General features: G+C 39.7%; 1 protein-coding gene across 1 annotated transcript in view; it reads right to left on the bottom strand.

The window, feature by feature from the left end:
* Window positions 1-23,779, bottom strand: part of LOC126248535 (hemicentin-1-like) — an 838,517-nt gene that overhangs the window by 368,638 nt on the left and 446,100 nt on the right. Inside the window, exon 27 of the mRNA XM_049949594.1 lies at window positions 14,014-14,135. Coding sequence (XP_049805551.1) covers window positions 14,014-14,135 — 122 coding nt within the window. The remainder of the gene's footprint in view (window positions 1-14,013; window positions 14,136-23,779) is intronic.

Here is a 23,779-nt window from a genome sequence, read left to right as displayed (position 1 = left end):
AATGTCTTTTTAAACTACAATTAAACTCTTATATTTCTTGCATTCAATAATATTCTGAATTACTCATTATGTGTTACGAGAGCAAGTTATCTACTTTGTTCTTGACTAGTTTTTTGGTAACACAGGTTAAGATTTTTAATATTTCTGGAATGTTATTTTATTTCTTGTTTGTATGCATCACACTGACTTCTTAGCAAGCAATGATCATATCAGTTACAATACACAGTTTTTCTTTTCTTTTCATTTCAGTTCACTGTCATTTGTCTTAAGCACTTTTGCAGAGACTATAATAATCAGAATTGTTTTTCGTGGCAATTACATCAAAAACATTCTCCCACTGCTCCTCTTGCCATAGCCTATATGACACTACAACATGATACATGACTTTCCAGTTACAGATGGACCAATTGTAAAACTTCATATGGTCACGTGAACCTTGCTCTCATATATAATTGTATCCATAGTGTAGCTCTTGATAGACCCTTGTCCTACAAAAAACACTTAGAAAACATCACAGGAAAGTTGAGATCATGCAATGATACCTCATGTGGTATAAGAGCTAACACACTATAACATTCTTCCTTAAGACGTGTCTACTCTGATGGTGTATATTGTGCTCCAGCATGATTTAACAGTTCACATATGAGGAAAATTAATGTTCAGCCACATGCAACAATTTGGACAATAACAGGATGCATAAGTCTACTTCCCATTACTGGTTACCTTTTCTAAGCCACATTGCACCACTAGATCTGTGAAGACAGAATGCCCTTCTCAAGTTATATGAGAAATTAATTAAAAACCCTTACTCCCAACCCTCTCTCATGTGCTTGCATTTTAACTGACCCTATTAATATCCAGCCACTTATCCATCATATTGGCAGAACCCCTGCAAGCAGTGGATTTCAAAATGAAGTGGCGAAAACTTTAGAACAGCATTGCCCATGAGGAATATCAGACTGTAGTAAGACCAGCCAGCACCGAATTAGTGTGACAAGCTTTGGGGGCAATTAACAGGATTTATACAGGCCTGGCATCTATGCAAAAGCCTCCACTAATGGGGAAAGGCTCCGTCTTCTTAATGGAACAGTGGCAGTGAACATCAGACAGTCAAACACATTATAACAAGCTATAGCAGATGAGCTTACCATGGATATCTATAAGACTTCTTCGAAGTGACACAGGCAGTGCTTGAGTGGATTGAAAATTTAGATATAATTTGTAGATTTGGTGTTTTAGTTATATTTAGTTTGTAAATTATGTAATTTACATATATTTCACTTCTTTGTATTACTATATGCTAAATAAATAAATCATTGTATCTATGTATACAAAAGGTCTAAGTAGTCGATTAAGTTAATGTGTGTCATTCTGTACATTTCTGAACTACTAAATGTTCCACGTGGAGGGCTAAGAGCAAGCTAATTTGGTTTTAGTTTTTGAGCAAATGAAATTTGTTGCTTGATACTTTATGATAAAAGAACATAATGGAAAATACATGCACACAAAGATAGTGATAGGACATACTTGGATGCATAAAGCTGATGATGATGATGATGATGGATGATATGATGATGATAATAATGATAATGGTGATGGTTATGTAAGCCAAAAGTTTCCCCACTATTACTTCTATCTGGTGAGTGAGTTGATGTGGGGCCCATGTATACTAGTGCTTATTTTTAACTATATGTTTTATGCTTGTGTTGTTAATCCAGAATGTTTTATCTTTGAAAAAGGTGTATCAAAGTTCAGTGTCCATTTTTCCTTTAATTTTCTTTGAAGTCTGAATGAAGATTTCTACAAAACTTTCCTTTAACATTTTCTCCCCCTATCTGTAAGATGTGCTGCTGATAATTAGCAAGCTTGTTTCAATATAATAAGACTCCAATACCTTTTGCATGCATTTCTAAGGACTACTTCAATGCACAGTTTGGGCACTGACTAAACATGACACTAACAGATTTCTTATAAACCCATGTGAATAACAAAGTTTATCAAACTTCACTCTACACTTATAGGGACATGGTTGCAACAACTGTTACAACCACTGAAGTTTTATGGTACTCCACTGCAATGCTTCATCACACGCAACAGTCCATGATCCACTGCCACCTGTCTGTGATAATGTTGAATGGTTTAGCAACCACACTTCTAAGGGAGCAGTCACCAACATATCAGAAAAGATGCCATAGAAAGATGCCATACAGTACTATAGAAAAAGTGGACATATTTTGCTAAGGATTTTTGCATTATGCATGCTGTTTGATTCACAGGTTATTCTTATGTGTTCCTGTGCATAATTAAATCACTCCATAACTTTATCAGACACACATCTAACATACCAACATAAGATTATTCCATGATGAGCTATTGGTGAAGAATAGTATAGGAAGGGAGAGAGAGAGAGAGAGAGAACAGACATTTCTGCTGTAACAAGTAGCACTATGACATTTTCTAATTTCAGTTTACTTTTGAAGATTAATTTAAAGGAACTGTTTGCATAAGTAAATTTTTATGAGTATATCATCAAAAAGAGGAAATATTTTTTAAAAAATCTTTAAAATTAATTTACCACTGCTTACTTGCTAGGAAAATTAATGAAACATGAATAAACAAAGGTGGAACCAATCAGACTAGTAGGTGCAAATTGCTCTGATAAAAGTGAATTAAAAAGTGGTAGTATTTGTAATCTGTGTGACGGAAAGTCAGGAAAGGTATTCAGTGCAAATGTTGTAAATGATGTTTTCACAAAAAATGTTGCAAAATAAACATAAAATTGGTGACTGTGGACTACTTATGGCCGTGTGATGTCCCTGTAATGGAAACATGTGGAAAGAGTATATAACATTATCAGAGACAAGGATTCAATAATTAAAGTTCTGCAAAGTGATATTGAGGCATTACAGATGAAATGTGCTGGTTTAGAGCACAGATGTAAAAATCTGGGGAAGAGCAATAGTTTTAAAGTGGACAAAAAATAGTGTTTCGAAACATTTAGCTCCATTCTAACCAAGACATGTGCTACGTCTAAAATGATAAGAAAGGAAAACTTAGAAAAATACTGTGTAACAACAGTAGATGAGGAACAAAGTTCTACACATACTCAATATGCAACCAATAAAAAGCTTGCATCTGAAAATGTAGAAGATACCACTGATGTGCTTAAAATCACATGCAAAAGTGGACCATCAAAAACTGATATGAAATTTGCAAAGAACAGTACTGCAGCAACACAAAAAGAAATGCATCATGGAATGATAGTCAAAATATATTAAGATAGCTATGAATGCAATGTTTCAAACTTTGTATCAGACGCTGCAAAGGAAAATATAAGTGTCTCGGCTTTTGTAAAGCGTGGAGTGAAGTTTGAAAATGTGATTAGCTGCGTAGAACATGAAAGTGCCATTTCTACTAAAACTGATTGTGTTGTTCTGACAGCAGGATCAAATGGTGTTTACTGCAATGACAAAATAATGCACAAAAACAGCTGCAAAAGTGAACAAGCCACACCTAAAGTACCTACAAGCATGGAAGCTAGTGAAAGGGGCTAATTCCAATCGGATCTGGCCCAAATCTGACAAGACAGAAGAAATAGTCAATAGACAGAGGAAATTCCTTTACCTTGTAAACAAACTAGTTTTTAAAAGATGCTTTACCTGATAATGTACCAGTATGCAGTAGTAATTTCATTATGCATCTGAACATTGGAGGTTTGTCTGAAGGAATGATCAGCGAGCTTAATGAAGTGCAAATTCTGTTAGAAAGTATGAAACAATCAGTAAAGGTAATATGTCCAAATAAACATTGACTTGTTATATATCTGTATAAATTAAATATATCAATAAATAAGACTGAAAATATCAGCCTTCTCAATAAACTGCCAGGCTACAAATGCCCACCAGGTTTTTGTAGAATTGATGAGTATGGAGGCTCTTGCATAGTAGTTTATTCCTCAGTAATCTATGAAATCAGACAGAAGTTTAGTCATTTAAATGAAGACCATATTTTTGAAAGTTGTTGTATAGAACATAAAGTGTGTAACATATTAATCATCATCTTATAATTAAATGTTTCCCTGAAACATTTAAGTCTCTCTTTTTTAATTATCTACAATAATTATTATCATATTAATCATCAGTTTATAACACATCCTTGGGTACCATACAAACTCTGTGTTCTTATATAAATTTGAAACTCTGTTACACAAATTAAAAACTGAAAAACTGCATAACAAGCTAGTTATATGTGCTGACTTCAACATATATGTAAGAATCGATGACAAATTTGTTTCACATTTAAAGAATCTGATAGCCACGAATGGACTAAATCTAAATTTTGATCAATGCACAAGAGCTACCGCACCTACTTCAATATGTATTCATAATATTTTACATAGTTACAATTACTGTGTCAAAGAAAAAATGCAATTTTGATTTAAGAATATCAGACCATGCAGCACTATTTGCATCATTACCACAATTAAATTTAGGTTGCACAACAAACAGATGTAAGAACTTCAGCCAAGAAAATGTGGAAGAATTTATTAAAAATCTGAGCGTCACCATTTGGTCAATCACCAAAGACACTCCAACAAGTGACAACTACAATAACTTTTCAACCAAATTCATAAGCATATTCAATGAATGCTTTCCTTCTCCTAGAGTATGGATTGAGTCTCACAAAAGTAGATCATGGGTAACAAAAGGAATTAGAGTGACTAGCATTAAGAACATGCTGGCCACTCTCGGCCAGTGATGTCATTATCCTGAAGGAAGTCATTCACAAGATGTACATGATGGGGGCATGAATTGTTGTCCATGAAAATGAATGCCTTGCCAATATGCTGCCGATATGGTTGCACTATCAGTGCATATTTTTTAAATATGTAAGCAAATTCAAGAAAACATTTTACAAAGTAGTTAAACTAGCAAAGCATAATGCAAACAGTACATTCATTTCAAATAAATTAAAAAAAAATCCAAAGTTCTTTGGTCTGTTATAAGAAGTGAGATCAGCAGTTAAATGGAGAGAAAGTGTCCCTCTAAACTAATGATTAATGGTAGGACACTTACAGATCACAGTGCCATATGTGAATCCTCCAATAATTTCTGCATTAATTGTAACACAATTGGAGACTACTTACCACCAAGTACAATTCCCAGTATGGTAGAGAGAAATTGCACGGGATTTAAATTTTCACTTGTTTGAATCTCTGGTGTCATTGAAATCATAATGTCCGTAAAAAATTTAAACGCAGTGGGTTGGGATGAGGTTCCCACTAGAATAATAAAATCAGTATGTATAGCATTGCACATCCACTCTCTCTCATAATCAACCAATCTTTCAAAGAGGGGTGTTTTCCAGATCAGTTAAAATATGCTGAAGTTCTGCCAATTCATAAAAAGAACAAACAAGATGTAATGTGAAACTGTAGTCCTATCTCAATGTTACCATTTAAAAAAAAAAAATATATATATATATATATATATATATATATATATATATATATATATATATATATATATATATATATATATATATATATATATTTTTTTTTTTTTTTTTTTTTTTTTTTTTGAAAGAGCTGCATGTGACCAAATAGAAAATTATAATTCATCCCAGAATATTATTTTATACAATCAGCATGGTTTCAGGAAAGGCCACAGCACAACCAATGCAATAACTCAACTGGCCACAAAAGTTAGCAATTCTCTCGATAATACACACATCCAAAAAAGTTTTGCAACACCCTGGTTCCCAGAACTCCTGAAGACAGGCATTGACTGCTGATATTGTATCACAGACACAGTCCCGCTGACTGTTCAGAGATGTCACTAAACCCACCCAAATATGTAAACAACCATGCACGAGCAGTTCCTATTAGACGGAGGGGTCTGACAGCCAATCAGTTCCAGTCATTCCACCAGGAAGGAGGTACATGGCTCATGTTGTCTGTAGTTCAACCATGCCTAGACATTCAATACCGAAGTTGGATCACATCCATATTGTTACTTTGTGCCAGGAAGGGCTCTCAACAAGGGAAGTGTCCAGGCATCTCGGAGTGAACCAAAGCAATGTTCTTTGGACATGGAGGAGATACAGAGAGACAGGAACAGCTGATGACATGCCTCGCTCAGGTTGCCCAAGGGATACTACTGCAGTGGATGACTGCTTGCTATGGGTTATGACGTGGAGGAACCCTGACAGCAGCACCACCATGTTGAACAATGCTTTTCGTGCAGCCACAGGATGTCATGTTACGACTCAAACTGTGTGCAACAGGCTGCATGACACGCAACTTCACTCCAAACATCTATGCCGAGGCCCATCTATGCAACCATGACACCATGCAGTGTGCTACAGATGGGCCCAACAACATGCTGAATGAAACGCTCAGAATTGGCATCACATTCTCTTCACAGATGAGTGTCGCATATGCCTTCAACCAGACAATCATCGAAGATGTGTTTGGAGGCAGCCCAGTCAGTTTAAATGCCTTAGACACAATGTCCAGCGAGTACAGATCCCTTATGTGGACTCATGTGGCCTTATGTGGGGCCAACGTATGCAGCTGGTGGTCATGGAGGGCGCCGTATCAGCTGTACGATACGTAAATGCCATCATTTGACCGATAGTGCAACCATATTGGCAAGGCATTCATCTTCATGGACAACAATTGATGCCCCCATCATGCACATCTTGTGAATGACTTCCTTCAGGATAACGACATCGCTAGCCTGGAGTGGCCAGCATGTTCTCCAGACATGAACCCTACCGAACATGCCTGAGATAGATTGAAAAAGGCTGTTTATGGAGGACATGACCCACCAACCACTCTGAGGGATCTACACTAAATCGCCATTGCGGAGTGGGACAGTGCCATGATGAACTTGTGGATAGTATGCCACAATGAATACAGGCATGCACTAATTCAATATGACATGCTACTGGCTATTAGACGTACCGGTGTGTACAGCAATCTGGACCAACACCTCTGAAGGTCTCACTGTATGATGGTACAACATGCAATGATATTTACATTTATCTCTATTCCAATTTTCTGTACAGGTTCCAGAACTCTCGGAACTGAGGTGATGCAAAACGTTTTTTGAAGTGTGTAGAATGTGTGTATCTGGCATCTTTTGCAACCTTACCAAACCATTCAACACTGCAAACCATGAGTGGCTTCTTCAAAAAGTGACTAACTATGGTTTTCAAAGAACATCTCTTAACTGGATGTCATCATACTTGGCAAACAGAAAACAAAGAGTACCTGTTAACAACAGTGACAAGAAATACCTTTCTGACAGTAAACACATACAATTATGTGTCACCTAAGGCTCAATATCAGGGCCACTACTATTTTTGTATTACATCTATGATATGCCATGCCAGGCTGAGTCAAATAACATTCTTCAGCAGTTGATTCAACAGCAATCATACTGAGCTGAAACTTGGGGAAGTTGAGGCAAGGGTAAAATACAATAATTTGAAATTAAATGTTGCTAAAACAGAAACTGTTCATTTCCCCATGAAACAGTCAACAAGATGTATAAATGAAATTAGCTATATTGACAAAAAAATTGGACACTGCATACTATGTCAAATTCCTGGGTGTATTAATAAATAAAAATATGTTGTGGAGTAGTCATGTATACAGCATCCTTAGTCGACTGAATTTTGTGCATTTTGTGAATATCTTACATAGTATTACTGATATGGCAGTTAAAAAAAACTGTATATTATGCATATTTTGTTTCAGTAGTTAAGTATAGCATCATTTTTTGGGGGTCTGAGAAAGCTCATCTCCTCAAAACCTTTAGACTACAAAAAAAGATCATCTGAGTAATGGTGGGAGCTACAAAGAATGAAGACTGAAAACTTTTATTTGAAAAACTAGATCTAATGTCCATTCCGAGCATGTATGTATATGAGATTCTCATTTTCACAAAGAGAAACCCACAACTTTTTGAGGACAATTGCTTCCTGCATCAGTATGACACTACACATAGTGCAAGTTATGCACTACCTACCCACAGACTCAAATTATATGAAAAACCTCCACACTACATGGGCATGAAATTTGTAAATAAAATCCATAAGGGGAAAAGTGACCCAGATCTGAAGGAGACATGGGAAAATTTTTAAAAGGAAATGCTACTATTGTGTGGAAGATTTCTTGAATGATAATCATGTAATATAGTATCTCTCTAAAAAGTAACACCATATAGATTATAACCATAAATTAAAAAAAAAAGATTACTATGTAAAGTAATACATATGTGTGGCGACAGTCAACTGCCAGTAACTTCACCGGCGAAGCGCAGAGTGAATAACGTGCCCCCCTTCGCGCCGGTCGAAGGGACACTCGTGCCAACCGCGCCGGACCATTTATACGCCTACCCGTCCTGCCGCCCTGCGCACACCTCAGGCGACGCACCTGCCGTGGTTCTGCCCCGTCACTCGGCGCTCAATCGCGATCTCGCGAAACTGCTTGAGATCCCGGCTGCACCGGTAGTTGACCCGCCCACGCCTGCCGCGCCGTGCTGGTCGTGTAGCCGCACAGATTCCGTGCCTACATGGACCGGATACCACGTCTCGCCTACACAGCTAACGGACGTTCAACACAACACATCGCCTGCCACTGAGGCACATTTCGCACCAGTGAACACTGTGCAGAATCCCCGTGCGTTTCGTGCCCCTCCTGCAGCCCCGCAAATACTGGCCCCCGGCCGTTTTCCGAAGCTGCCGCCGTTACAACTGGACAACCCAGTGACGTGGTTTACCTTGGTGAACAACATGTTGGACATACACGGTATTGCGGACGACAGCACCCGTTTCGTGTGTTTAGTGAACCACCTGCATGACCACCCTGATCTCATCAGTGACTTATTGCTGAACCCTCCTAAGAGCAACAAATATGCCTCTGCTCGCGCATTACTTATCGAACGCCTCTCTCGTCCGCCGGCCGATACTATTCACAACATAATTTATGACGAGACTTTAGGCGACAGAACACCCTCACAGCTGTGGCGACGCTTGCGTGCACAGGTTGGTACCGAGATCCTGCCGAACTTAGCGCTCTGGGCATTGTGGTTGGTGAAGCTGCCACAAGAACTACAGTTACATTTGCTTCCACATACCGCAGCGTCACTCGAGGATAAACTACGGCTGGCGGATCAGGCATACGCCATTATTCGACACAGCACAGTGTCTAACACCGCCGAGGTTGGTAACCCTGTGTGTATACTTCCACCATCGGGCGGTAGAGGTCGGGCGCGTGCGTATCGCGGACAGCACACGGAACAGCAGCCACCTAGCGGCCAAGACCGGGAACCACCAGCGGGTCGGCAACAGCCGCTCCCCACCCCAACCGGGCTAGCGCCTGCCCGCCCCGTCTTCCCCCCGCGTGACGCTTCGGCTGGCGGGATAAGTATAGCCGATTCACGCATATGCTGGTTTCACACCACCTTCAGGGATGCCGCTCGCAACTGCCGTCTGCCCTGCGCGTTCCCAAACGCCGCACACGGGCCGCAGTAGGCGCCACGGCCCGTGGACACAGGCAGGGGCGCCCACAGACATTGCATTCTGTCAGATGCCCCACCCCATGAGGACGTCTGTACGCCTTCGATGTAGGTTCGCGCCGGTATTTTCTCGTCGATACCGGAGCAGACGTTAGTGTCATACCTCCCACATTTTCTGTAAAGGACACGACATCAACCAAACTGTCCCTTCAAGCAGCAAATAAGTCGACACTTCGTGTCGAGGGTTTGGCCAAGTTACCTATTGAACTCATACCTGGTAAACAGTTCACTTGGTCCTTCTACGTGGCTGATGTTGAAGATCCAGTATTAGGCATCGACTTCCTTTTCCACTTCGGACTGTCTCCAGATCTTCAGTCAGCCGCATTATTGCACCACGCCTCGTCCACGCACATTGCATGTTCAGTCGCCTCTTCGGCCCCCCCTCCCCCTCGGCTGCCCGACAACCTGGGAACAGCTCCCATCAAGTGCTCTTCATCGGCAGACAGCCTCACGATTTCCACCGCCCATCTCCAGCCTGAACGCCCTGCAGTCGACGATCTCCGTCTTCACAACGTCGAACGGAACCGTGCCAGATCATCGGCTACGCAAGCCCTCATCGAGGCACGACGCCTCGTACAACGCCTGCCAACGCTGCCACCACCTGACACCGGAGAAGCACTTCGTGGAACTTTGCTGACACAGAAGCAGACTGCTTCCCTGGCACATCAGGTTAGTGACTCTCGTGTGCTACCGATCCCCGTTCACGACGGGCCCCAAATGAGTTCGCCAGCCAAGCTGAACGCTATTATGAATGGCACGACACACAAAATTGTCACGACAAATGGGCCTCCAGTGCGCCATAAAGCGCGCTGACTGCCACCGCATAAACTACGCCTTGCTAAAGCCGCAGTGGAGGAACTTCTAAGGACAGGCATTGACGCCCATCGGACAGTAACTGGTCCTCCCCCATACATTTAGTTCCCAAAAAGGACGGCACTGTGCGCCTGTGCGGCGACTATCGTCGCCTCAATGCGCGGATGGTATTAGACAATTACCCGATACCTCACATACAAGACTTTGCGCAAGTACTTAGCGGAGCATGCATCTTCAGTGTCTTGGACTGCCGCAAGGCATATTTACAGATACCAATGGAACAGAGTGACATCCCAAAGACAGCAGTAATCACACCTTTTCGCCTGTACGAATTCTGTTACATGCCTTATGGTCTCAAACACGCGGCCCAAACTTGGCAGCGTTTTATAGACTCACTTCTTTTTAACTGCACATATTGCTTCGCATACCTCGATGACATACTAATTTTCTCCCCCTCTGACTGGGAACATGAACTCCACCTGGCCACGATACAGGACTTACTGACACGTAACGGAGTCGAGATCAATAATGATAAGTCACAACTCCGCTGCACCGCTGTCACGTTTCTGGGTTACACAGTCTCCTCGGATGGTATATGCCCCCCGCAGGAGCGGGTTGACTGCATTCGTGAGCTACCCCTCCCAGTGTCGTTTCGCGAATTACGCCGGTTTTTAGGAACTGTCAATTTCTACCGTCGTATCCTGCCGATGGCGGCAGCAATTCAAGCCCCTTTGACTGATGCATTGGCCGGAAAACAAACCTCAGGCAGTCGCCGAGTACCGTGGTCTGACAACATGGTGAGAGCTTTCGAAGACCTTAAATCAGCGTTAGCACATGGTGTCACTCCTGCCCATCCTTTGCCAGATGCCTGCATCTCGATTACAGCGGATGCAAGTGATTTCGCAATCGGTGCAGTCCTACAACAGCATGTCAATGACACGACTCAACCACTCCGTTTTTTTTCCAAAAAATTATCTACAGCTCAACGTAAATGGTCGGCATTCGACAGAGAATTGCTTGCAGTTTATGAAGCTGTAAAATATTTCTGCACAGACATTGAAGGAAGGAATATAACAATCTTCACGGACCACCGCCCCATCACGGAGGCTATCGGTAACCCCGCTACTGACCTCCCTCCACGTAGGTTCCGGCAAATGGACTTAATTTGCCAATACACAACAGACATCCGTTACATTCGAGGGTCAGAAAATGTGGTGGCTGACTACCTATCACGTATCACTGCAATTTCATCCCCCATTAATTTCGATGAATTGGCCCACTTACAGGACAGTGACACCGAATTGCACAACCTCCGACAGGACCCAGATACTTCCCTTCAGATCGTTTCGTGCAACCTACCGGGCTCGGCCAAGCCACTGTGGTGTGATACATCCACAGGCACCGCTCGGCCTATTGTCCCCCCTGCGCTGCGTCGCCAAGTGTTCAGTACCTTACATAACCTGGCACATCCTGGCGCTAAGGCTACTACGCGCCTGGTTACAGAACGCTTTGTGTGGCCAGGTGTGAAGAGGGATTGTCGTACTTGGGCTCGTGCTTGTTTACAGTGCCAGCGCAGCAAAGTTGGCAGGCACACACAACCCAGTCTAGGTAAATTCGACATCCCGAAAGGCCGCTTCTGTCATGTACATGTGGATCTCGTAGGACCATTACCCGTGTTGGATGGTTTCAGGTATATCCTGTCCGGCATTGATCGTGTTACACGTTGGGTGGAGGCAATCCCCCTGCTGGACATCACAGCAGATTCCGTAGCACGTGCATTTGTATCCTCCTGGATAGCTCGATTTGGCTGTCCTACATCCATCACCACCGACCAGGGAAGACAGTTTGAATCACTGCTGTTTAACAAACTCTGCGTCCTCTGTGGGGTGGATAGATTCCGCACTACGGCTTACCACCCTCAGAGCAATGGACTGGTCGAGCGGTGGCACAGAACACTGAAAGCGGCACTCATGTGCCACGGTGGTGAGTGGTGCGATGCCCTTCCCTGGGTTATGCTAGGAATACGCACGGCTTACAAGACAGACCTCCACGCTTCACTCGCAGAGCTCCTGTATGGCGAGACCCTAGTCCTCCCCGCAAAGTTCATCAACGACGAAGCAATCGCCAACCTGTCCGACCTCCCCATGCTAGTTGAACGGGTCTGGACACACATAGCCGCGATCCGCATGCCTCCTCCACGGCCACATACCCGCCCTCACGTGTTCAGGCATGCGGCTCTGGACTCTTGTGAGTTCGTTATGTTACGGGATGACACGGTCAAACCGGCATTACAACCACCCTACTCTGGCCCACATCGAGTAGTGTCTCGCAGGGACAATACTATGGACATTCTCGTCAGTGGTCGCTGGCAGACAGTTTCCCTCCAACGCATGAAACCAGCCTGGACGATCGAAGAAGCTGTAACACACCCCCCCGAGTCGAGTGTTCTTCCATCAGATGGTGACGACCCCGATCCCACACAGACCACCCACCCTCCCGCGTCCCACCATGATCGTATGTGCACCGAGCCTACACCCGAGGGCAACTCGGCGGTTGTGTACGATGATATGCTACCCTCGTTCCAAACAGGCACTGCGTGTGACAATCCACAATCTCAGGCTCAACCTCATGTTGCGTGTGACATTACACCGTCCCAAGTGTTGGTACCCAATACCTCCACAGAGTGTTCCAATGTTTCTCCTGAAGTATGTTACTTTTCGCCCCCACCCCCCCTAGTGCATCCTACATCCACTGTCGACGAAATTTGCATCGCCATCAACGCCTCCGAGTGCCAACGCGACGAGCTTTCCTTGCAGCTCCACGAGGGATCCATCTTCATTCTCCGCATAGGGGACACTTCACATGGGTACACTTCACATGGGTCCACACCCACGTCACACATCACCATCCTGCGCACAGTCCCTATCCCAAATGGGGTGGATACGGCTGCCATAACCGCAACGTTCAGCACCGACGGGATGCTCAAGATTCGCATCCCCCTCTCCGTCGGTACTGCAACAACATCTCCTGTGCCCGTCCAGTTCACACGTGCAGGTCGACCAGTCCGCCCCCCTCACTGGATGGCGGACTATACGAGCGCTAGTCCACCCTGCACAGACAGTATGGACACTTAGCACACGCTGCTATCAACCAGCGAGCATCCCACAACGCCACTACACAGGAAGACACCCACGTCCGTCCCCCAGTGCTCCGCACTCCTGGGGGGGGGGGGGGGGGGGGCTCTGTGGTGACAGTCGACTGCCAGTAACTTCACCGGCGAAGCGCAGAGTAAAAGGTCTTTGGGGACTCGAGCTTCTTTGGGCAGTCCCGACTGCGTCTTTACTAGTGATACACGTGTCGTGAAATTGTGCATTGTTTTTCTGGTGTTCCTGTAATATACAAACCGTAATAAAAGTGCCTTATCATAATAAGTTGGAATTTTTGGTGCGTGGACCGTCACTATAGCCATAAAACCCACATATGTATTGTCACCTTAGATTAGTTTATTAGTCTGTATGTTATTCTTAAAATTGCCAAGTGACCTATGTCACAATCTTTGATTGTATGAGGCATGTTATGTGATAAAAATTTGATTTGATTTGATTTGACTTACCATGAACTATAACATAAAAAAGTTTTTCTGTAATACCAGCATCATTCTCTGCATCACATGCATAAATTCCAGCAGAGTCTAAATCAGCTTGATGTATGTGCAAGTTACCATCACGAGATATACTGTAGTGAATAAGAAAAAAAGTTAATTACTTTTCAAGAAACATTATGTCATACACATAAATGAATATATTAGTGTCTAAGGCCTCATAAAAAAAAGACCTACACAAAATAGAATGACTCACAATAAGTGGAAATTGTATGGAAAAGAGTACTGTATTAACTATGTGTCAACTTGAAGGTTGTTCATGAAAAGCCAGCCGCTATGGCCAAGCGGTTCTAGGCACTTCAGTCCAGAACCATGCTGCTTCTATGGTCGCAGGTTCGAATCCTGCATCGGGCGTGGATGTGTGTGATTTACTTACATTAGTTAGGTTTAAATAGTTGTAAGTCTAGGGGACTGATGACCTCAGCTTTTAAGTCCCATAGTGCTTAGAGCCATTTCTTTTGTTCATGAGAAACATTGGACTTTAAAATTCTGTTGATATTCTTGTAATTAGAAAAGGAGGACTAGCTAAGCTGGACAATTAATTCAGCCATGGCCTTACTGCTGTAGGAACCATCTTAGTATATGCAGTAGTTTGTGTAAGCTATGACAAACGCAAATCACGATTGCTTAATGGCAGTTTGAAACACACATCTCCGAAAACATGTGTTAAATGTCTTGATCATTATTTCATATCACTCATAAAGGCCTTCGTGATCATTAAGATACCACTGTCCAGAGATTCATAATCTTGTCGTGCTTCAATGGGATTTTTAAAAGTCGCAGCTGCCATCTGTTACTCTGTTACTGGTCTGCAGAGACAGGTCGAGGATATAGAATCAGTGGGTAGTGGGAATGTCCGTGTTACTGATAAGTCGCATATATGTACAGTATTTAATAATCACTTTCTGAATATAGCAGGTGAACTAAATAGAAACCTAGTCCCAACAGGGAATCATAGAGCGCCATTAGAAAAAAGTGTTCCGAGACTGTTACCTGAAATGCTCCTCCATGATAATGACAAGAGGGAGATTGAGTTAATAATTAAATCACTAAAGACCAAGAACTCTCATGGATATGACGGGCTATCTAGCAGAATACTGAAGTATTGTTCTATGTATGTTAGCCCAGTACTTAGCCATATCTGTAACTTTTCCTTTAGGAGTGGTCAGTTTCGTGACCGATTTAAGTACTCGGTAGCGAAGCCACTTTATAAAAAGGGAGACAGGGATAATGTTGACAATTATAGACCTATTTCTATGCCATCGGTGTTTGCTAAAGTTATCGAGAAGGTTGTACATACAAGGTTATTGGAGCATTTAAATTCACATAATTTGCTGTCAAATGTACAGCTTGGCTTTAGAAGTGGTTTAACAACTGAAAATGCTATATTTTCTTTTCTCTGTGAGGTTTTGGATGGATTAAATAAAAGGTTGCAAACGCTAGGTGGTTTCTTTGATTTAACGAAGGCTTTTGACTGTGTTGACCACAAAATGTTACTGCAGTAGTTGGACCATTATGGAGTAAGGGGAGTAGCTTAAAATTGGTTCACCTGTTACTTTAAGAACAGAAAGCAGAAGGTAATTCTCCGCAATATTGAGAGTGGTAGTCGTGTTCAGTCCCAATGGGGCACTGTTAAGTGGGGCGTTCCCCAAGGGTCGGTGCTGGGGCCACTCCTGTTTCTTATTTATATAAATGATATGCCTTCCAGTATTACAGGTGATTCAAAAATATTTCTGTTTGCTGATGACACCAGCTTGGTAGTGAAGGATCTTGTGTGTAATATTGAAACATTATCCAATAATGTAGTTCATGAAATAAGTTCGTGGCTTGTGGAAAATAATTTGATGCTAAATCACAGTAAGACTCAGTTTTTACAGTTTCTAACTCACAATTCAACAAGAACTGATATTTTGATCAGACAGAATGGGCATATTATAAGCGAGACAGAACAGTTCAAGTTCCTAGGCGTTCGGATGGATAGTAAGCTGTTGTGGAAAGCCCATGTTCAGGATCTTGTTCAGAAACTAAATGCTGCTTTATTTACCATTAGAACAGTATCTGAAATAAGTGACAGTTCAACACGGAAAGTAGTCTACTTTTCATACGCTTATGTCATATGGTATTATTTTTTGGATAATTCTTCTGATTCAAAAAGGGTATTTTTGGCTCAAAAATGGGCTGTTCGAGCTATATGTGGTGTAAGTTCGAGAACCTCTTGTCGACCCCTATTCAATAGTATGGGAATTCTGACATTGCCCTCACAGTATATATTTTCTTTAATGTCATTTGTTGTTAGCAATATTAACTTTTCCCAAGAGTTAGCAGCTTTCACTCAGTTAATACTAGGCAGAAATCAAATCTGCTTGTGGAATGCACTTCCTTGACTCTTGTGCACAAAGGAGTGCACCCATTTTCAATAAGCTACCATAAGAACTCAAAAATCTTAGCAGTAGCCCAAATGCTTTTAAGTCTAAACTGAAGAGTTTCCTCATGGCTCACTACTTCTATTCTGTCGAGGAGCTCCTGGAAGAGCTGAAAAATTGAGCAAATTCCAGTGTTACATCGTTGATTTTCTTTATTTAAATTTACGAATTGTTGCCTGAATACATTTCTTGTATTTCATTTTATCTGTTTCCACTATCATGTTATAATTTCATGTATTGACTCATTCCATGACCATGAAGACTTCTCCTTAATTTGGTCCCACGGAACAATAAATAAATAAATAAATAAATAAATAAAATAAATAGACACCTGGTGTCCAAAAAATGTGGTCGCAAGTCCCTCACGGTGTCACTAAGATGCACATTTCTATTTGTACCTTGAAAAGAAAAAAATAATGTAAAATAATCTTATCAGCTTATCTGAAGTGCTGTGACACATCTCAGTCCCCAAAAAAGGTTAAATAAAATAGTTCATCATGTAATGAATTTTCGAAACACATCATCAAAAGACATCTTTTGTGTGAAATGTAACTAATGGCTTCACGAAAAATGTGCGAAAGTGAATTTAAAACTCATAAAAGACGATTTTCCATGGTCATGTCCACATTGTTTATGTACTGAGATGGCTGAACTCCTAAGTACTGTGAACTTAAAAGAAGAAATTATTAAACTGCTTCAATGTGACATTGAAGTGAGGAAGGCAGAAATTTTAGCACTGAAACAAGAAATTTCTGAACTAGTTACTGAAAGAAAATCCTGTGTGTGTAGGAACCAACCCATTGCTGAACAAAGTGGCAAAAATCTGCTTATGTGTAATACGGCAAATAATACCACAGAGAACTCCGTCAGTGAAACAAGTGATAAGTATAAATGGAAAACGGTTTCCTATAATAAGAAGGACAAATGTAAAAGTGCAATGAACAAAGAAGATGACAAAAATGATTTTCTGTTTATAGGTGATTCTATATTAAAAATGTTATTGTCCCAAACTGTAAGATCGATGTTCGAACTGGAATTCGATCGCATCAACTCTACAAACATTTTAAGAATGTATTGTGCATGAAAAGAAACACGGGCGAAACTGGTAACAAAACTTTAAGTACCGACAATTACAGAGGTGTCTTAATCCATGTCGGAACAAACTCCATCTGCAGTAACAGTGAGGAAGAAATCATTAATGAAACACGAAATCTGATTAGATCGGTGAAAACTGTATACCCAACATCCAGGCTGGTAATTAGTGGAATTATTCACTGAAGATCGGTAAGTGATCCTGACATCAACAGGATAAATACTGGCATTAGGGAACAGTGCAACAGACTTGGTGCAGTATTCATTGACCCAAACAAATTGTTAAACTTTAAGTGTCTGGGAAAAGATGGCCTGCACTTGAATAGATTAGGCTCTGTGAACCTTAGTAAAATGTTCATAGATGTGTGTAAAATCCTAATGAGCAAGGGAAACCAATTGATTCTGATAGGGGTGATGAAAGAAAAGACTCAAACTGAAAATAAAAAGTTTAGGTACCCAACAAAAGATGCACGTGAAATAACCAAAAACAAAAGTGATCTATTGATGCACTGGAATATAAATGGCTTAGGGGCAGAATTACCAAATTGTAAATACTCAAAAATCGATGAACTAATAATTCTGCTTTCAGAATCTGTATATATTAAAATAATCTGCCTAAATGAACACTGGTTAACAGAAGATTGTATAAAAGTATTAAACATTATTAATAATTTTAAGGTAGCTTCTAGCTTTTGTAGAATAAGCAAATCTCATGGAGGCTCCTGCATTCTTGTCAATTCTTCTGTAAGTTATAAAATAAGAGACAGTTTTAATTATTTAAATGAAGAGAGCATGTTGGAAAGTTGCTCTGTAGAACTAAGTGATCTGAACACACTGGTTATAGCAATCTACAGAATTCCTGGATGTGCGGTAACAAAAGTGTTCTTAGCCAAATTCCAATGCCACCTAGAAAATCTCCAGAAAGAAAGTAAGAAAAAAGTTGTTATAGCAGCAGACTTTAACTTAAATGTCTTTATTTGAAAGCAATGACTCCACAAAATTTCATGACTTAATTCGGAAATCTGGTTTCAAGCTAAACTTTTCTGAAGGCACTAGCGAAAACAGCAGATCAGTGACCCACATTGATAATATTATTACCAACGACAAATTTGACAATGGAAATAAGCACAAATACTGCTTAGAATTGGTATTTCAGATCACTCAGCTCTGTTTATTGAGCTCCCAAAAGCAAATAACCTAAAACCTCCAGAAGTGTATATAAAAAAGGGATCACAGTAATAGTAAAATGTATTTATTCCGCAGTAAACTAAGTATAATGAGCTGGCCTGTAGACCACAATAGTTTAAGCTCAATAAACTATGACAAATTCTTAAATCGTTTCTTAGAGGTATTTAATGAATCATTTCCTCGTAGCTCTAAGCAAAAGAAAGTAAATGGTAAACTCAAATAAATTACAACAGGAATAAAAATTTCTAGTGCCAGGAAGAGAGAGCTCCACAATGAGTTAAAATCAAACAGAAATCTGTATTTTCTTACTTATGTCAAACAACACAAAGCTGTATTTAGGAAAATTTTAGTGGCAGCTAAAAAAATGGTAAATAATAAATTCATACGAGAACACAGAAATAAGACAAAAACAGTTTGGTCAGTTGTTCAGTCTGAGTTAGGAGCCAAGGTAAAGATTCATGAGATTTTGAAAATTAGACGTGAAAATGAAATTATAGTAAACCCTGTTCAGATGTCAAGTTGTTTCAATGAATTCTTCCTAAATGTAGTAAGATCAGATTTGGATATGGCATTCTATCAAGGCATCACAAATTTGGAAAACAGCCAGAATACATCTTTTAAACAATTTGAAAAAATCACCCAAAGGGATGTGGAAAAGGAAATATTGTCTCTAAAAAACAAAACCTCACGTGGGTGGGATGAAATAACATCTGTAATCAAGTGTGTGTACGATATTATTTCTCAACCACTGTCAATTATTATAAATCCATCTTTTGAACAGGGATGCTTCCCAAATTTATTCAAATATGCTGAGAACAAACCTCTATTCAAAAAAGGATTGACAGAAGATATGGGGAATTTCTGCCCTATTTCTCTTTTGCTGGTCTTCTCTACAAGTGTTAGAAAAGATTGCAGCAAAACAAATTAATAAATTTCTTAAAGTAAATGATATAATTTTTAAAAACCTGTTTGGACTCCAACAGGGTAAAAGTACTGTGAATGCTATAAATGAGTTTATCCAAAAAAATATGCTCCAGCTTAGATAATGGTAGAGAGGTCACAGGAATATTCTGTGATCTAACTAAAGCTTTCAATTCAGTGAACCATGCATTACTACTCCACAAATTACAGATGTCTGGAATTGGGGACACTGCTTTATAATGGTTTAGCTCTTACCTGTCAGATAGGAAACAAAGAGAAATTTTAACTTGAAATGGAACCAATTATTCCTCAGACTGGAAAGCAGTTCCCCAAAGAGTACCCAAGGTTCGATATTGGGCTCCTATCTGTTTCTTTTTCACATAAATTACCTATCACTTGCTATTGATGCTCATTCAGTCTTATTTGCTGATGATACATCAGTCCTTATTGAAAAGGAGGTATCTGAAAGTATTCCAGAAAAAGCTAAAAATACTTTAGAAAAACTCGAATCTTCATTCCATCAAAACAGACTAAAACTAAATGTAACTAAAACCAAAATGATGCAATTTGAAGCTAAATCAGTAGAAAGGTCTGAAATAAAGATAACTTGCAATGAGCAGGATATCACAGAAGCAAATCATGTAAAGTTTTTAGGCCTAAATCTTGATAAAAATTTAAATTGGAAGGTACACATAGATTACTTAGCAAATAAACTGAACAGCTTGGCATTTGCAATGTGCATTTTGTCAGGTGCCACAAACATGGATACCAGAAAGATAGTTTATCACTGCTACTTTGAGTCAGTTATTTGTTATGGCATAATCTTATGGGGAAATTCAGCAAATGTCACTAGGCTCCTAGTATTACGAAAGAAAGTAATTAGAAACATGTGTGTTGCAAAAAAATGGGAATCCTGTCGACCACTGTTAAAAAATTTAAAAATACTATCTACCCCCTCACTTTACATATATGAGGTGGTGGTGTTCTTATATAAAAATCAACATATACTAGACACTTTCCATTTTGACCACGATTACAGCACCCACCACAGAGATAATTTCAAACTTCCAACACATTGTTTTCAACTTTTTGACCAATTGCCAGAGTATATGGGGTTAAAATTTTCAATAAAATAAAAGGCAGTAATATATTTGAGATGGAGCTTGGTTGACTGAAAAGATTGCTCTTTACTCTTCTGGTGGAAAAGTGTTATTATTCTGTTGAAGAATTCATTGAGGACAGCTTCACAGACTGAACACAGGGATTTTATTACATGTATTATTGTATGTACTTGTGTAGCTGTAACTTAGAAATGTAAAATATAATGGAAACTTCTGTACTTCTCTTTAAAAAAGTCTCTTTTTGTAAACCTTGACATGTCTCCAGTACATCAAATCAAATGATTTGAAAATTGTACATAATGAGATGAATAAATCACATATCACATAATAAATGAAAATAACACTATATGTTTTACCAAAATTAGGTAAGTGGCCCAATCTTTTGAAGTTAAAATAGTCCCAGTATGAATAAGATTCACAACAGAAATCATTGTGATTAGGTTGCTATTGTGAATTTTATGGTTTCTACCACTAAACTACATCATGTGTTCCATGCCACAGTCCCCTTCTTGTCTGTGAATACTGACTAGTTTTCTAAATGACAAATGGCTATTCAAAGAATCACTACTCAATAAAGACAACAATATGTTGTCACCATGTTTTGAGTTGGTGATGTTCTAGTCCAACTGGCAAGTCAAAATATAAACATTATCTGCTGTGCTGTGTAGGATTTGACACTAATACTAATGATACTTAAGGCACAGCATAACATCTGCCTTTGATCTAACATGACATACCAAAACACATGCACAAAGACAGCAGTCAAGTATTGGGCCTGTAGTCACTGTTGTAACAAAAAACATGAGAAGTCCACCAAAAAATGTTAGCTGTTGCTGTATTCCTGAACTTGAAGAATTACAGTTTAGTGTCATGTCTTGATATTACACTGGATGGACAATGGGCATGATATGAAAAAGTTCTAGTAAAGAAGTACAATATGAATCTAGGAAGATCCCACTGCAAGCTCAGTTTTTAGAGTGTAGACTCCATCAGTATCAAAATGCCTGCTCACAACTGAATGGAATACCCATAAGATGCCTGTGTGAGACATTCTCTGGTATTGCTTCTTACAGGGATATCACATGAAACTGACACTGGAAGTGACTGAGAACTTTCTGAATTCGAAGACAGTGGTCAGGTGCTGTTTGCTGATCATGTACTTTAGGGTCTTCCTTACAAAGCTTGTAAGACAACCAGTATAATCACTACTCATAAATTTATGGACATTCTCTGTGTTGTAAAGGCTAGCCAAGATTATTTCCCTTCTTGAGTTGGGAAAGCCTCAAGTAAGACAGATTTTATTCAAACAAGGCAGGAGGCATTCTTCCTTTTTGTACATCTATTATTGCTTACTACAGGTAAAAGAAAACATAGCTCAATATCCCCTTAGGTCATCTGTCCACACCCACAATACAAGATGAAACCACACAATTGATCTGTCATACTCTAGACTGTCTAAGATACATAATAGTTATAAATATGTAGGCCTCGAACTGTTTAATATGCTCTCTAAAATTGTACAAACGGTATCTAAAAGTAAATTTAAGACAACATTGGGTCAATGGCTCAAAGGTAAAGCATTTTACTCAGTTGATGAATTTAAAGTTTGTAATATGGCAGATTTGCTGTTTTAACATAGAGAAAGGTACCTCTGCCTGTAGTAGGATCTAAATTTGTATCAATAGCTTAGGATAATGACATAGTGTTATCAACATGTATATGATAATAACATAGTGTCATCAACATGAATACTCCCTGCTTAATATAAATCTGTATAATGTTTTCCTTTTTATTGTAAAATAAACAATATATAAAATTCCAAATGTGTGCTATTGTACTACACTAAATTTCATATGATTTATAAATACATTGTTATGAGAATATAAACATTTTTATACTGTAATTGAACTTATTGATGAAGCCCATTGTATAAGAAAATACTGAACGGCTAATAAAGATTCTTATTCTTATTCTTTTTGTACTGTAGCTGTTACAACATACTGTAATGCATACGGTTGTCTCCAGAGTCAGTCTCACAAATTTAAGGCAATACTCAATCCTGATTTCACATGAAGCATTCATCACTGCTGATAATTTAGCAATAGAAAGAATATCGCTGGCTCACAAGAGTTTTGGCTGTGCCAACTGCTACTCTCCATCAACATTAACTGGGTACAAAAGCTAGACTGTGTGTAATTCAGTGGTGTGGCAATGATACACCCTGAGGTGAGGATGTAGCAACATTACAGATATGACTATCCAGCAGAACAACTATTTTTAATTACACATACACAAATATCTGAAGACATACCTAGCTACACAGATTATAATATTAACTGTCATGAAATAATGTTGATAGTCATCAAGACACCGCAAACTTCAAAGGTGCATACAAGTTACTCACAAAATTTATCAATGTTCTAAAACATCTGAAGTAGCATGTGGAGAGATGTGGAGGTTGCATCTAGTAATATGTGTGGCTGGTTCTAGTGATCACAGAACACTTTAACTGGTACAAAATTCAGTGTATATTTATGACAAATACATCTGAAACAGAGAGAGTCATATATAAAACGCAGAATGAAATCTCTACTGGGTCGGATCAAATTTCTTCCATTATTTTAAAAAGATGCAAATATTCAATCAGTCATGTTCTGGTTCATCTGTGCTATACAAGATTAAATGAAGGTGTGCTTCCATATGAATTAGAATTTACAATACTCATGTCATGGTATAAAAAGTTAATACCAACAAAATCAAAAATGCCCAACCAATCTACTTAATTCCAAACTTCAATGAAGTACTATAGAAAATGATTGCCCTGAAATTAGAAAATTTTCCTGACATGGGAAAAGTGTTACAAGAAACCCAACATGGTTTTACGAAAGGCTAAACAACATCAACTGCCATATGAAATCTAGTGCATACAATATTAATGAAATTAGATGAGAAAGAAAGGTTACTTATTTTATT

Source organism: Schistocerca nitens, chromosome 3, assembly GCF_023898315.1.
Source record: "Schistocerca nitens isolate TAMUIC-IGC-003100 chromosome 3, iqSchNite1.1, whole genome shotgun sequence".
Taxonomy (NCBI): domain Eukaryota; kingdom Metazoa; phylum Arthropoda; class Insecta; order Orthoptera; family Acrididae; genus Schistocerca; species Schistocerca nitens.
The sequence above is the reverse complement of the archived record's forward strand: the minus strand, read 5'-3'. Positions and strand labels throughout refer to the sequence as shown.